Below are 15637 nucleotides of genomic sequence, written 5' to 3'. Positions count from 1 at the left end.
AGGAAGACAAAGCCCGTCGTTAGTGGACCCCTCGCAGGTGGCGCCGTCACCGCGTTACCTGATGAGGTAGTGGTGGTGACTGACAATACCAGAGTGTGGTGGGCGGCCTCAACACTAAGTTCTTTCCACCTGGTCCTGTGGCCATCACCCCAACATGCAAGAAGGCAGAGATGGTCACCTGTTGGTCAGAAACTCAGACTACTGGCGGTCTGGGAAAGCATAAAGACGGTGGGCTGCTCAACAGAAAGGCACTTGTTCCTGGCCTGCAGGCCGCAGTCCGGAGCCCACACGCGCCGAGTGTTTGAACAAGTAGTGGTTATTTAGGCAAAGCAGTGGACGGTAAAGGAGGCAGGAGAGAGAGACAAGAGGTAAGTTGGTTATAGGCAAACATCCTGGCACACAGTAACACCACTGCCCTAGCTGCTGGGTGCTGCCAGGCCAGGACCACTGGCCTGCTCCTTCCTACCCAGGCCCAGCCCTGGCTCTTCCTGGCTCCGTGCCTCCTGCCCTGTAGCTGGGGACAGTCTGCAGTGAAGGTCTTACAGGCTTCAAATCTCCCCACAGCAATGGGCTTTCTCCACTGTAAAGGGGATAGTAAAGCTCCTCTAGGCCTTTACCAACCACCTGCCAAGGCATTCCAGAAGGGTCCCTCCCGTGGAAGCCACCATCACAGCAAACCTAAGGAGGACTCCCTTAGCGGGGAGGTTCCCTTGCTAGCTGCAGAGCTCAACTCTTCCCTCAGATTTATGCCGTCAAACGCCTGGGCGGCCATCAGCATCTGGGCACCAGGCCCAATGTGCTTTTGTGACAGCAGCTATGGTACAGCCAGGGGACCAGGTGACACCCTGAGCTGCACTCCTCTCTTACCCTCTGCACAGCGCTGTTGTGAGCATGTGTCCCTGTGTGCCCACACATCCCATGCACAGGGAGTGCTCATTTTGTCCTTATACATGGGATGTTGTCAGGACCCCAGCATCTCTGCACAGGGCATCCCAACCCAGTGTCCACTGTAACCGCGGATGCAGGGGACCTTCACAATCACGCGTGTCCACGGTCTCTGTGTCAGCCTTAGAGCTGTGCTGCTGACGAGCAAAGGCTCTAGTGTGTGAAGATGGCCGAGGGACCGCTTTTCAGGTCCCCACAGGCTGGGCTGCTGGCTAGGGACAATGAATGTCATTGCCATGGGAACCAGGACAGCTGAGCACTCATAGCTCTGTGTGGGGTGACCAGTGGCAGGTGGACTTCCATGCTGTGAACTGAAGGCCCCCAAGCTCTACAGCCTACTGTCATTTGTTGAGAAGCACTGACTTGGGACTGTTGACAGCTGAGTGGCCATGTCCACTCCCATGACCAGAAGCCTGGGTAAGATTTCTGACAACAGATTTTATCATGGTTGCAGGAGGCACGGAGTAGGAAAGAACTGGTGAATATGAAGTCCCAACAGAACCAACCTGAGCATGGGATGCTGGGGAGGGGCCACACCAGCCCCAAGGCAGGGATACCTGCTTCCTGCCCCAACACAGAACCAACCTGAGCATGGGATGCTGGGGAGGGGCCGCACCAGCCCCCAGGCAGGGACACCTGCTTCCTGCCCCAACATGGCTAGCTGTTCCACTCTAGACTCAAGTCGCATACACGGGGTAGGTACAGCCAGGTATAAGGGACCTACACCCCATCTCGGCTCCTTACTAACTACCTCTCTCCCTCTGCAGGAGCTCAGGCCTCTGTGCACAGGGGCTCTGTGTTGTCAAGCTGTAGCACCGCAAGCTATGGGGAGGTTGCTGGAAATACAGATCCCACAGCCCTGCCTCACTCGCAGATTAAGACTCTTCCAGGCAAAGTTGAAACTCTGCATCTTTGTGAACTCCCAGGCAAGCCACAGAGATGGTCTCATGCTCTGGCGTGGTAACAGGGTCCTGCTGAGAATTCAGCTTGCTGGCCAGTTTGGGAGTGGGAAACAGAGTCCCCCCATACCCACCACTTACTCTCGTAAAGGTAAATTTGAGCCAAATTCAACACCCTCAAAAGTGGCATTACTTAAATCTTTTTCCCCATCCAGAGTTAGGGAATGAACCCAGGGTCTCGAATATGCCAAGAGGGTACCTATATCACGGGGCACCAGATCAGACCGCAACTCAACATCAAAGGAACAATTACTTTTTTGTGGGTTTAAAGAAAATAACTTATTTTTTCTATTTATCTTTGTTCTCTTCTTATTTCAGATGACTGTTTTGGTCTAAAGAACAAATTAAACATTGTTCATCTTGAATTTTACCAACAGAACACTTAAAACATGTGTCCCTGCAGAGCTGAAGACTAGGGCAGGCTGGTCCGTCCTATGATGCCCAGACCCTTGAGGTACCTCTTAGTAACTTCCCAGCCCTAAGCCTTACAGAGGAAAGTGCTGGCCTGGCCAGGCACACTCCTTACCTGAGTTTTCTCCGTTGCCGTGGGCCACAGCTGCCTGCACAGGACCTTCTTGAGGACGTCAGGGAGGAGGCCGACCGTTACAAGCAGTATGATACCCAGCCAGGCAGGCCCACTGGACAGCATGGATATAAACACATAGTACATCCGCTGGTAACTGAGGAACGGCCTGTGGACAGGGAGGACACTGGTGAGACCCTGCCTGGCAGGAACAATGCCACGGCCCTCCCCAAAGGTGCCAAATGGTAGCATTCTCAGTGCTACCAGGGCCTGACCGCGCCACCCGCATGCTTTGAGTCTGCCTCCTGTAGTCTTCTGAGAAAGGAAAGAAGCAACTCTAGCCCGTTGTCCAAAGCAGCACGAGGCCCCGGAGGCTTCACACAGCAGCGGTGTACCCCTGGGTGTTGGTGGGGCACTGGCCTGCAGGCCCAAATGCTTTGAACACACGCCTCCAGAGGAGGCAGAGGAACAGGGTGTTTTCTGTATGCTGACATTTTCCTCGGTTCCATGCTCCCTGTTTCTGTCTCAGACCTAGGAATTACCTTCTACTTCCTGGCACCATGGACAGCCTAGGGATTGAGGAAAGTCCTCCCTCCAAGGACACACAGCCTGCATATGGGCACAGTGGTCATCAGAGTGAGTGTGGGGACAGGGAGGTCAGACAGGGAGCCCAGAGCTTACATGCTGCTCACACACGACCCAGAAGAGAGGGTGTAGAGGTGATGTGGCTCACAGGGGCTTGCTAGGACCTCGGTTGGACTTCTCTTTAGGGGCGGTGGCTGGAGGCTGCCCAAAGCTTTTCTGCCTCAGCAGGACTACGGGAGCCTTCACTAAGCTTCCCTGCCTGAGGGCCAGGGACAGAGGAGGCTAGGACAGTCTTGTTGGAGGTCGCCCCTCCCCAGGGACTGTGATTGCAAGTGAGGAGAACTGTGCTTTGGGTCTTATAGCCTGGCCCAGGACTGGGGCAAGGTCAATCTACCCCAGCCAAGAGTTTCGCAGACAGGCCAGACTTCTAAGTGGCTGCCCCTGTCATTGCTCTCTGGTCTAAGCTCTCAGGTCACAGGGCCTTTGGCCATGGTGTAACTAGGCTGAATCCTTCAGGAGTTGGAGTTTCATGTTGAGATGCTGAAGTCCTTTGCGAATGTTACAGCACTACAGGCCATAGGATCCTGCCTCACACCGTATCGCAGGGCTGTGGGTTGAAAGTGTCCCCAAAGAACATACATGGGAATGCAAGCTCAAGTCCTATGAATGGCACTTTGAGGTAAGGAGGCTGAGCTGAGGGTCTGAGTTTGGGCCCTGTGGCAGCATTAGGGAGGGTTATGAGGCCCAGCCCTGGAACCATGCCGTTGTCCACTCGGTCACTATGAACCACTTGTCAGCTAGAGCTCCAAAAAATGCACCGCGACACCAGGGACACGGACGTTCTGACAGCAGCTCCAGGGCAGGAGGCAGTGAGCTGTGCAGGGGTGGGGGGCAGTTAGGGCCACATGGGGTTCGGAGTTCTTACCAGATAACCCCTCCCCAGAGCAGGGAGAAGGCAATGTAGAAGAGCAGGGACCCCCAGATGACAAAGTGGTTGATCCAAGTCCAGTAGTGTGTGTCCAGTGCGAGCTACAAGAGAAGGGCGCATCAGCACTGCCGCAGTCCCAGTGTGTGGAGAGGGGCCCAGAAGACCAGGAAAGTGAGCAAATCCGAACCGTGATGGCACAGTGCCTGCAAGAGCTCACCGGAGAAGCACGCCACAGGAGGAAACCCATGTCTCTTCAGGAGGAGACAGCTGGGATGTGTGTGTGCGTGCGCGTGCGTGCGTGCGTGCGTGCGTGCGTGTGTGTGTGTGTGTGTGTGTGTGTGTGTGTGTACAATCATGAAGCATCATTCATGCTGACACACTGCTGTCTAAGAAGGCAGTATGAGAAGTCTGCATACTTTTAAAGACCCAGTGTAACAGGTTTGGGGACTTTCATAGTGAGGTTCTTCACAGAATCTAACCTGACTTTAAAAAACTGAATTTTGGGGGCTGAAGAGGTGGCTTAGTGATTAAGAGCACTGGCTGCTCTTTCAGAGGACTTGATTTCAATTCTTAGCACCCATATGCCAGTACACAACTATCTGTAACTTTAGTCCCAGGGGATCCAAGGGCACAGGTACCTGTGTGGTATATGGACATACATGTAGACAAAATACCCACACATAAAATAAATAAATAAAAATCAAACAGATATTTAAAATGTTTTTAAATGCATTAGTTTATGTTGATTTGGTTCTATCGGGGCTAGGGCCCTGGACCCTTACAGAGTTCCAACTACTCCCCTTTCTAACCACTCAGCCCCTTCTCTTCTTTTGGGTGACTCTGAAGTTCAGACGCTAGGCAGCTGTTGGGGTCTCCCACCTCCTTGTTGCGGCCAAGCCTACCTTGCTGTTACATTAACCACTCTCCTTCAAAACACCAGCCCCCTACAGGCGCTGAGACCCACTAGAGAGTTGCAGTGTCTCCACCGCCTACCGAGAGGACCCCCGGATCTCCCAGAATGCAGCATCCTTGGACAGCCTACGCCAACAGACATTCATCCCTGCCTTGATCCTTGGACCCGCCTATGATCGGACCGCCGGCAACTTCAAAGACTGAGGAGGGGGCTGGGAATTTTTCCATGTTATTTAAACGGAGTTCGGTTATTAAACTTTGAGCCTCGAACAGAAAATTTTGTCCTGGCTTCCATTTTCCTCTCGCACATTCCATTTCAGCCAGCCCGCCTCTCAGGATGAACCCAGACCGGATTAAAGTGAGTTTTGTCAGAAACTCACAGGCAGCGTTCACTTGCTGGGGCCTGGATAGGAACTGAAGAAGACAGCTCAGGGAACCTAGCTGGGGGTGTCAGTGCCAGCACAGATCTAAGATGCCAAGGGTTCAAGCAGAGCTGCAGGCAGGCTGGCCGTGACTGGCATGTGCCCAGAGCTGTGCCTCACCTTCAGTGTGACAGTGAGCACCATCACAGTGAACACCAGCGTCCCGAAGGTCCAGTTCCCAAACATCTGTGAAGACAAGAGTCTAAGTGAGCGCCTGCAGCCATTCACCTCTCCTCCCTTATCCCGAGCATGGATGTGCTGAGTATGACCCACGCACGGCCTCTGCACCTCAGCACAAGGGTGTGGAGACTAGCTTCCTGAGCTGGAGAAGGCAAGGGTTCGGATGGCCCTGGGGCAGCATGATGGCCAAGCCTGGGTCAAGGATGTAGTAGTGTCCTGCTGGCCTGACACTGGCCCTGCTGGGTGCTAGGCTTCTGGTCCAGCAGGGAGAGACCACATAGCGGGAGTCAATAAGCACGGTGCAGACTGGGACCCTGGCTAGGCTATCTCTATAGAAGAGACTATAAGCCTACCGTACTCCCCAGGTCTACTCTGCCTGTCTGCTCATGAACACACTCAGGGGACTTGCTTCTGGTGACAGAGATGCCCATGGCTGAGGGGCACAGCTGCTAGAACACTGCAGGAGACAGCCAGAGGAGACACCAGAACACAGAGGTGACAGCATCAGGGAGGGCTTCTCTGTGGAGACCTCAGGACAAGGAGGAAGTGGGCAGGTGGCACAACCTAGATGGAGGCTACAACGGCTACTCCTCCAACAGCCAGGCCTGGCCACAGCCACGGCCACTCACACTGACCAGTGAGAGGGAGGATAAGCATGCATGGGCTGCCCTCCTCCTCCTGGGAACTCGGGCAGGACGGTGAGAGGTGCAGACACGAGTCACATGCTCAAAGAGCCAACACATTTCTCAACTCCAGACAGACACACGTGAGGTCAGTGGCTGAGAGCCCTTTCTCTCAGGAAAGCCGGCTCACACTGGCCCTTTGCAAGAAATATTCCCTGCAAACAACGTGAGCCGGACACTGTCGGGCTCTGCGAACTGGGCCTCTCAGAGGAATGGCCCCTCAGTGTTTGAAAAAGTTTACTTCACAAAGAATCAAAAGGCTAGGATACCAGTACTTTTGCCTACAACCATTAGTTTTAATCAAAGATGTGCCTATAACAATACTCTGAAACTGGGTTTCTGTGACTCCATGGCCTGCAGGAGCCCTGGGCATCAGAGCAGGAGGTACATGAAGCATGCAAGAAGAGAAACACCAGGATTCCGTGGAGACATCGACTGTACAAGGATGCCACCGAGTCCTGTTCTTCACCCTACTAGAAAAGGCCTTCCTCCTTGGGCTTAGAGACAGCACCAACAGAAGCCCTTACACCTTCATGCGAGGGGTTTCTAGCCAGGGGCCACCAGTCATTCCAGTGTGGCTAGTGCTGCAGTTAGTGAGGAGAACCCAGAGATGCTTCATGGCATGAGGGACTGGGCCCACAGGAAGAAAGCAACCCTGAGCCCAGAGGGCAGAGAGTGCAGGACTGATGGAAAAGGTCACACGCACTCTCTCGCATGCTTTACCTCTGGGGCAGCATGTGAATATGTTTACAGCCCAGGGGCAGCAGAGTTGCAGTAGCAGTGAAGGTGTGAACCTAACAGGGTGTTGGGGAGCAAGCGCTGGTTTTAGTCAGAAGCTGTAGGTGTTAGTCAAGTGGTGAGCTGCTGTGAGTGGAGAAGCTCTGTCTCTGCAAAGGCTGGGTTTGACAGAAGGCAGCCCCTGCCTCTCCCTCACCACTCTTCTGTACCATCAGTTGGCACAGAGTGAGACTACTCTTTAGCACAGAGTGAGACTACTCTTTAAAACATAGACGTCAGCATGACATGGGCACAGGGTAAGCAGGGGACAAGCAAGGGGACAAGCAGACTCCAGCAGTGCCACACCCCAGGCCACAGTAAACCCAGCAACTTGCTTCTCCCACACCAGCTACAGGGAGGACCCTGTAGCCCTTCCCCCACACCAGGTCTCCTTGGGTTTGGTGGGTGATGGCAGACCTGGGTGCCATGATGGGCCACCAGGCCCTGAGTCCCCACAGCACACAGGATCACCACCCTCACTTCAATAGGCAGGTGAAGCCTAATAATCTCAAATGAGAACTGGGAACTGGCTAGATGTGAGGTCACCTTCCTCCCTGTGCTCATGGCTCCTGGTCAGCGAGAGTCAGGTCACTGGGACAGACAAACAGACAGCCACAGAGCCCTGCCTGTATAACCTTCATTTCCTCCTTTGTTTCTAGTAGGAACCTTCTGGTCACCTACCCAGAGTCACTCAGTATGTTCTAGATTCCTTAAGTCACCAGCCCCTTGGCCAGATGTCACTTTTATAGTTGTCCAGCTGAGCTTGACTTACCCAGAACCTGACATTGCACCTCCACTGACGTCTAATCAACCTACATCTCCATAATAAATCAACACTGGTGGTCTGGCTGGCTCACACCTAAACAACACTCCTCCACTGATGGCCCGTATTTCAACAATATCCCTAAAGGAACGGTGTGAGTAATTACCACCTTAATAATGCACCTTCATTGTTCAGCTGACAGACATATAACTCAGCAATGTACCTCTGTGGTCTGACTGACTTCAGACAGCCTCAACCCTGTAGGAATGTCCCCGAGAAGACCCACTTCTACGCCTGATGATGAGCATTCTCATAAGGTATTTTCTGTTCACCAAAGCCTTAAAACAAAACCAACTTAATTTTTATATGCAGTACTCTTCCATAAAAGCCACAGCTTGGTTTTCTAAGGTCAGAGTCACAACACCTCTGCACCCCTTTGGCCCAGCCCCACACCCCATCTGTCAGCTGTGTGCTGTGGCCACTCTCCATGGGTGATTGTCTACGATGCCCACCAGGTGGTTCCCGCCTACTGTAATGTTCCAAATTAAATACCAGCCTAGAACCATCCCAGGGGGTGGCTCGAGTATGGGGATTATTATTGCTTTGGTAGAAGAAGAGAGAAGAAGAACGAAGAGTTGTTGTTGTTGTTGTTGTTGTTGTTGTTGTTGTTATTTATGGACTTTGAGGTCGGTGCAAATTTTAAGAAACTATTCATAATTCCACTGTCCTCACACTACATGAGACCTATGAATATTTCCATGGACCGCTGCAGAGCTTTTTAGAGAAATCTTTAATGGCAGTCAACAGAACGAGCCTCTACACAGAAGGATCTAGAAGATGTGTCTTGGATTCATGGGAGCAGACCTGGGACTATCATCGTGATGTCACCCTGCACCTGAGTCCTGCAAATCTAATATTCTCACACTTCATACCCCCAAACACCAGATTAACCCAGGCTGAGTAGGGGTTCCCAGAGGCCTGGACTGGGGTGGAGGGTGAGGGTGGTCTGCATAACTGACCTCTTCCTCAGCCTCCCCAATCTGTAGTGTGACTTGGTCATCCAATCCCTCCATTCCAGCCTCACTGCTAGGTGTTACTGTCTATCTTGAAATACATGTGAAGGGATGTCAAGGTGACTCTGGTCTCTCAGCTCTACAGCCTGACCATAGTACAGTCACCATCACACCTGGCTCTGAATATAAACCCTGGGAATCTGTTGCCTGTCCTGACAAGCACTGGTTTGGGGTGACCCTGGGGAGCAAAGGCAGCCACCAAGGCCCTTCTTAGTGGCAGAGCCTGGAGGAGGCTCAGATGAGTCTGTTTCTGCCTGCGACTCTCGCACTCTAGGTTCATTTCTAGTTTTAATGAACACTTTAACAATGGCTAAGGGCAAACCTGTAGGTTAAGGCAGGGGGAAGGGGAGACATTGCAGGGCTACCAAGAAGCATCTTCCTAGTAACCCACACACGGCCTAAAGGACTGTCTGAGGGTGGAAGACAAGGAGTGCAGGCAAAGGAGCCCAGGAATCCTGAGCTCCCATGGCAGGCAGCAGGGATGTCACTGCACACAGCAGCAGGGCCTGGCAGGGGTGTGCTAAGAGGCAGGAGACACTGAAGAAAGTCTCTGGGACAGCCTGGGGAATGAGCTCGCTGCTGCTGTCTTTCTGAGATCGAGAGCCCCTCGGAGTCCTTCCCTAGCTCTCCACGTCAGCCACACCCCCGCCCCAGACTGTAAAGCACTGAGACACCATGGTCTGGGGAGGAGGGCAGCATGCCGGCACAGGTCAGGGTCTGAGTTCTAGCTAGGCCTCATACTAGTTTCCCAGCCTGTGCAAGCTCCTTCCTCAACCTCCGATGCCCGTGAAGGGTCCTTGAGTGGCAAGACGAGGTTTGACAGTGAACAGAAAGCTGAGTGCTGAGGCCTGAGTGTTTAAATCACGTGTGGATAGTGAGATGCTTCTTAGAGACTGACTCATGGGGAAGAGAGTACGAGCCACCTAAGATTCTGATGACTGTGCCATGTTAAGGGGCATTGTCTGACGGAAATATGAGAGGACAGTAAGCTTTAGAGAAGCTCAAAAGCTTTAACACAGGGGTGTGAACTTCAGCAGATCTGCAGGGTGGGATTTAGTAAAGACTGATGTGTGCTATACTACGAGAGATCATACCTTTAGTTATGAGGCAACAGAAACAAACACACAGGAAGACAAACTGCCAGGACACAGGCCAGACTGGCTCTGTGGCCTCACAGTCTGAGGGGTCAGCATGGGGAAGACAGCAGGGGACAGGAGGGAGTCGTTTCAACGAGAAATGAGAAGCATTTCTGTTTCAAGCTCCCTGGAGGGGACGGATGTCTAGGAGGGGTTTTCTCTGCCGTCAGTTGCAGTGTTTATTTGAACAGCCATCTCAGGACCAGACCTCAGCCGGGCTGAACGCTAAGCTTGGGACTTGGGAGATTACGAGGACAAGATCTAGGGTCTACTTGGTGCCTCTGGTTCTCCCCAGGTGGCACAGGTACATCACCAATGCAAGGTCCCCACTAGACCTCCTGACCTTAGTTTATAGTGACATGCAGGCCTATGCAGCCGTTTCCCCTTTTAGAGAAGCCTTGACAGAGACCCAGGGAAAAGACTCCTGGCAGGGTCAGGTGGCTCTGACACCAGCAGAGGACAGGAATGGCTAATAGCTTTTCTACCCACAAAGCACACAGAAGAGGTCACATTTGAAAATATTTTCAAGAAATATTTTATTTGTAATGCACTCCAAAACCACGGAGAGGACAAACCCACGTGCCTTACCGTGCTTGCGCTGGTGGCCATTATCTGAGGTGGGAAGGAAGCAAGTGGCAAAAAGAAAAAAGCGAGATACGGCTATAACACACCCCAGAGAGTAGGAACAACAGGCTGTAGTCACCAGAGAACTATAGAGCTGCTCACTGGGAAGGGGCCACGCCCATGCACTCACACAACCTAACTCCCATACAAAAGGACACTAGCTGGATGAAACCATGGAGCCCCTGGGACCAGTCAGGAAAACCTCAGGACTGACCTTAACTCTCTACAGCTGGCAAATGTGTGACACATCCCTTCTGCTCAGCTGCTCCACGGATCACACCTACCACTCGCTGATTACCTAACATCAGGCTGACCTGTCCTCACACAACTTCTGCACACAATGAGTGCACACGGCAGGGCTTATTACTACGCAATGAAGCATGAGTTCGTGCGCAGTACTGACCTGTCCATTGATGGTCACGGTTGTGTTCTCAAATATGAAATAAGCACCAAAGAAAAATACCAAAGCGTCAAAAACGCCGAGAAACGTCCAGTAAATGAACACCCGCCAGCGCAGCAGCGCATTCTTGGCAATGTCTCTGTTTGGGAAGAAGAGGGGAGAACTGTGACATCAGCCCAAGGTCCACCCATCCAGCCCCACTCTGTGGCATCACCGCTGCCCATGTGCTCCTACACAGCATCAACTGTGACTGGCAAACAGTGGTACACCCCACACACTCCTCAGAGTTCACACTGCTGTATCCAATGTTCTCCACTGGCTTTTCAATATTCTTTCTCAGATCAGTTAGAATATTGTCGAAGAGAACCTGGTGCTCTCTTGTCTTCTGAATGTAATTAACATACAACAGCACACACTCTCTGACATACTGTTGACAGACTGAGGACTTAGGTTTGCCACCAACCTACACTGAGTTCTTATGTCTGTTCATTTTATAAGATTAAGTATGTCAACAGAAGTGTGTGTGTATGCACATGTACGCACAAGCACACCCACCCACCTGTTTCCTCTAGCTTCAAGGTATTGTAATAAAGACCCCAAAGCCTGTGGAACTGGACAGGGGAAGGTTGTCTGATGTTGTGTGGCTTCTGAAACTAAACAGGTGAAAAGGTCTAACAGGAATGAGTACATCCCCGTGTGCACACACATGAATAAGACACAAGACCCTGGGCAAACTGAATGAGGTAGGTGAAGACAGCCTGGATGCTGGCTGACAGCTGCACTACAGCATTCACCTCCTTGTTATGGGGAGAACCTGGACAGAAGCAGAACAGGCTCCCTATTATGCCTTAGATGGAAAAAGACTACAAAGAAACATTGTATCTGTCAGAAAATCTGGGCAGTTCTGAAATAGTAGAAAAACTTTTGCCTTAATACTAAGAATGGAGCAGAGCAGATGACCGTTACACGCCTCGCTTTCCCAGCTCTATCAAGCAATGGAATGCAGAAGAGGTTCACATCTCCATCAAGGTGTGAGGTGCAGAAGAGGCTCACATGTGTGTTCAATCAAGCCTAGGGTAGAGGCTATCACCTATGGAGCATACTCCAAGACACCCTCTGACTGTCTAACTACCATCCTGTGGAAGCACGTGTACCCTGACCTTGAAATACCACCACCAGGAGCTGACTGGAGGAGTCTGCTTTGCTCCCTCTGTTCCCTGTGCTGTGTGGAAGAGCTGCAGGGGCTCACACGAGCACAGGGTCAGAGGCTCACACGTGCTCAGGGACAGAGGCACACACCTGTAGAGGGCTGGGTCTCTCTTAAGCACGTCAATGCCCACGTGCTGCTCCATGAGGCTGTACAGGAGAATCGGGAGGGAAGTGAAGCTGATGTTGTAGAGAGTCAGATACGCAGTGTCGTACAAAGTCTGCAATAAGAAGCAAGTTGAGTGGCACTCCAAGGCGGCTTTAACTCATGACTTAGCCTATCACTCCGTGTGTGTGTGTGTGTGTGTGTGTGTGTGTGTGTGTGTGTGCACTGACTCAGCTAGAACGGATAGCCAATGACTCTTAGGTATCCTGCCTCTGCCTCCATCACAGCAGTCCAGGACTAGGTGGCTATGCCCAGCTTTTAACATGGGTGCTGGGGATTTGAACTCAGGTCCTCATGCTTGCATGGCAAGAACTTTATCAATTGAGCCATCTTCCTAGGCCATGAATATGCTACTTTTTAACTTACAAAAGCTTGAATATATACAAAATGCACCTAAAATGCATAAAAGCCACCATTCTATAGAGACAGACACTGAGACAGATTTTAAATGTCATGAAGGAAATCTTTCGTATCTTCAGTGTGCCTGGCCCTGGTGGCTCTGGATACAAGCTGTTGGCCACTGTCCACCAGAGTACATGGGGACAGAGAGTGTCTGCCCAGGCAGCACGCGCTGAGGAGCCCTTCTCCCAGGTCACATAGGTTTGCATCCTGCATCCTTCAATGCTTCAGACTTCAAGGATGACCAATAAACCAATGAAAGTTCAATGAAGGTTGTATGTACAACCCAATGCAATCATACAACCCAGTCCAGAGTGCCCATTGGCTACACCATTACGGGCTTGTGTTTAGGGACATACCCAGCCTCATGGCACCTAGACTGGGCGCTGGCAACTCCTCAGCTCTGTAGCCTGCTCCTTCGCCTTTGTCTACTGACAGGACCCAGGGGCAGTAGGATGGCTGGCTCCTGGGCCCCACCAGCCTTACAGATGTCTGTCTGTCTGCATGGATGTCTGTCTGCACTTCCTGAGGACTGTTTTCTCACCACGCCCCCCCCCCCCCCAATTGGGAAGGAAGAATAAGCTTCCAATTTATGGCATCAGACTGACCTGCTGTGAAAATCCGCAGAAGAACTGGTACAAAAACTGAGGGAAAATGAAGCAGACATTCTGAAAAATAAGTCGCAGCCATTAGTTCAAGGGCATTGCAGAAATTCGTGGTCTTGCCTAGGGATCACCAGCCACTATCAACTCAGCATGCTTCATATGGGGGATTGGTTCAAGTGGGCCCAGCATCCTACACAGCAGCACACGGGTGTTGGAAAAGCTTCTGTACACATCTATAGTGGCCCTGGTGACAGCTGGCAGCAGAAGGGAGCTGCACTGGTTTCAGAGTAAAGATGGTGGGAACAGAATCAGCAGGAAGGGCCTGCCTGCATGGGGAGGGCTGAAGACACTGCCCTCAAACATCTGTGTTACATTCTGACAGGGTTCAACAAGTATCAGGGATTGTAGAAAGAAGTTTGGTTTCTTTGAAAAAACATAGAAATATTTAAGACTGTTCTCATTTAAATCCCAGGTGTGAGATTTTAATCCCAGGTGAGGATTTTCCACAGCTGGTGACTATGAATTGCCTTGTGCTCTAGCAGGGGCATGATTTTGCCAGCTGCAGACAGTCTCTGTGATTGTGTGATGTTTGCTGTGGGTCGAAAAGAAGAAGGAAGAGAAAGAAGAAGTGCAAAAAGAGAAGGAAGAGAAGGAGGAGGAAGAAGAGGAAGAGGAAGAAGAGGAGAAGAAATAATTAGATGCCCTGATGGTGAAGATCAAATTCACTCCAAGGAAGTCAAGGATCCTAATCAGCAGGAGGTTGTCTGACAGTAACATCGAGCCCTTTCCGCTCTATCTAATGTTAGGCACGGGAAAGGGAGGGTGGAAGGAAGAACCCACGAAGTTGCCAACGACTGGATGCACGGGATCCTCTCGTTACAGGAACAACCCACACTTTCTGGTCACTTCCTTTTGTGAAAGACGACCCTGGAAGCATTAAGCTACTTGACAAAGGTCTCAGGCTACTGAAACTGTGAGAGGAGGCAAGAAATACTTCCTACCTTATAAAAGAAGTATTGCACAAGCTCAGATATCCTGATATAATAAAAATGCCCATGAACAAGAAGCATCTTCTTCAAGTGTTTAAACTTGGGTATTGCATAGTCACTGTTCCTTGCAGCCTGGCGACCCTCTTTCCCGATGACACCTAGAAAAAGGGCAAACAGGCTGGTAAGCCAGAGTCAAGTAAGCCCAGCCGACCACTGCCCAGTATGTCCCCTTGCAGAAGTACAAGTCACAGGTGGAGGCCCAAGGTCCCTCTGCACACATGACCCAGCCTCTGTCTACCTGGAGCAGCAATGGCTTACCTATGCCCACGTGGGCCTCCAGGATCATACTGACATCATTGGCACCATCACCAATTGCTAAGGTAATCGGATGCTCCTTTGAAAATTTGATTAACTTAACGATCTGGAAAAGAAAGAAAGATGGCGTTTACCTTCTCTGTTTCAGTTTTGTTGTTAACTGGGCAGAACCAACAAAGCTACAGAGCTGGTATAGGAACCAGGGAGACTGCTTACAGCTCTCAGATTATTTCCTCCATAGAGGATCGGATAGTCTCACAAACTAAGATATGGTCAATGACAAGACTTCACAAACACATGAAGACAAAACTAGAGTTATGTTCAGGTATCAAAAAGCCTGGGGCGAATGCCAACATTGTGGTCTGCACAAAGGTGTGGAAATCCCCTGCCACCTATTATCAAACAATTTTAAAAAGTTGTTTTTAATACTACTTTAATTTTGAAACTTGTCACATGTGAAAATCAAATATGTCAACTTAATACAATGTGTACCCTTCATGATTTCTCTTTACTTCTTGATTTCCAAGTCGATTTCTTCATAGACTTCCCTATATGCATTGCGCTTAAATATAACACATTAGGATATGAGAGTAAGAAGAAGGGAAACTACAGATTGCATTTGTATAAAATCAATCAAGAACCAAAAAAAGCACTGGAAATCCCAGGCTGCCATCAGGGAAATAACGAGAAAAGGTTTACATGGAATCAAGCATGGGGGGCACAGGGGGAGATGCACAGGAGTACCTGCACCCCAGCCTGTCTTCTCTGAGCACTGCCCAGGGACATTCTGGCTGTGTCTAGTGACACTGGCTAACTGGAGCAGCAAGCTCACATGCAAGCGAGCACGTCCCCGAGCCTGGCTCTCAGACTGTGCAGAATGCACTTGACCACACAACAACAACACTGGCTGGGCCACACAACAGCTCCAACTGCCTTGTTAAGCAGTTCAAAGTGGGCCACAGTGAAGCTACGCCTCAGTCAGGCTTATGAACTCCGGAAAGATATCATTCTCATGTATGCATTACACACTACATCTGACCTAACTGT

General features: G+C 51.0%; 1 protein-coding gene across 8 annotated transcripts in view; it reads right to left on the bottom strand.

The window, feature by feature from the left end:
- The window catches only part of Atp11a (ATPase phospholipid transporting 11A), a 111532-nt gene that overhangs the window by 6833 nt on the left and 89062 nt on the right, over nt 1–15637 (bottom strand). For 5 of the 8 annotated variants that reach the window (XR_003842558.1, XM_021218663.1, XM_021218662.1 and 2 more), the window contains exons 21-28: nt 14594–14696; nt 14288–14433; nt 13290–13349; nt 12210–12337; nt 10914–11049; nt 5395–5460; nt 3938–4041; nt 2431–2596 (exon numbers count right to left, since the gene is read on the bottom strand). Coding sequence is in view for 6 of the 8 variants with exons in the window: in XM_021218663.1 (XP_021074322.1) it covers nt 2431–2596; nt 3938–4041; nt 5395–5460; nt 10914–11049; nt 12210–12337; nt 13290–13349; nt 14288–14433; nt 14594–14696 (909 nt within the window). In the remaining 2 variants the exon portion in view is untranslated. Of the gene's footprint in view, nt 1–3; nt 264–2430; nt 2597–3937; nt 4042–5394; nt 5461–10913; nt 11050–12209; nt 12338–13289; nt 13350–14287; nt 14434–14593; nt 14697–15637 lie in introns of those variants that run through there. The other 3 variants (XR_002381207.1, XM_021218664.1, XM_029532177.1) reach the window with 3 other exon arrangements.

The sequence above is a fragment of the Mus pahari genome, chromosome 19 (assembly GCF_900095145.1).
Source record: "Mus pahari chromosome 19, PAHARI_EIJ_v1.1, whole genome shotgun sequence".
NCBI lineage: Eukaryota > Metazoa > Chordata > Mammalia > Rodentia > Muridae > Mus > Mus pahari.
Note: the sequence above shows the minus strand (reverse complement) of the source record. Positions and strands in the feature narration are given on the sequence as shown.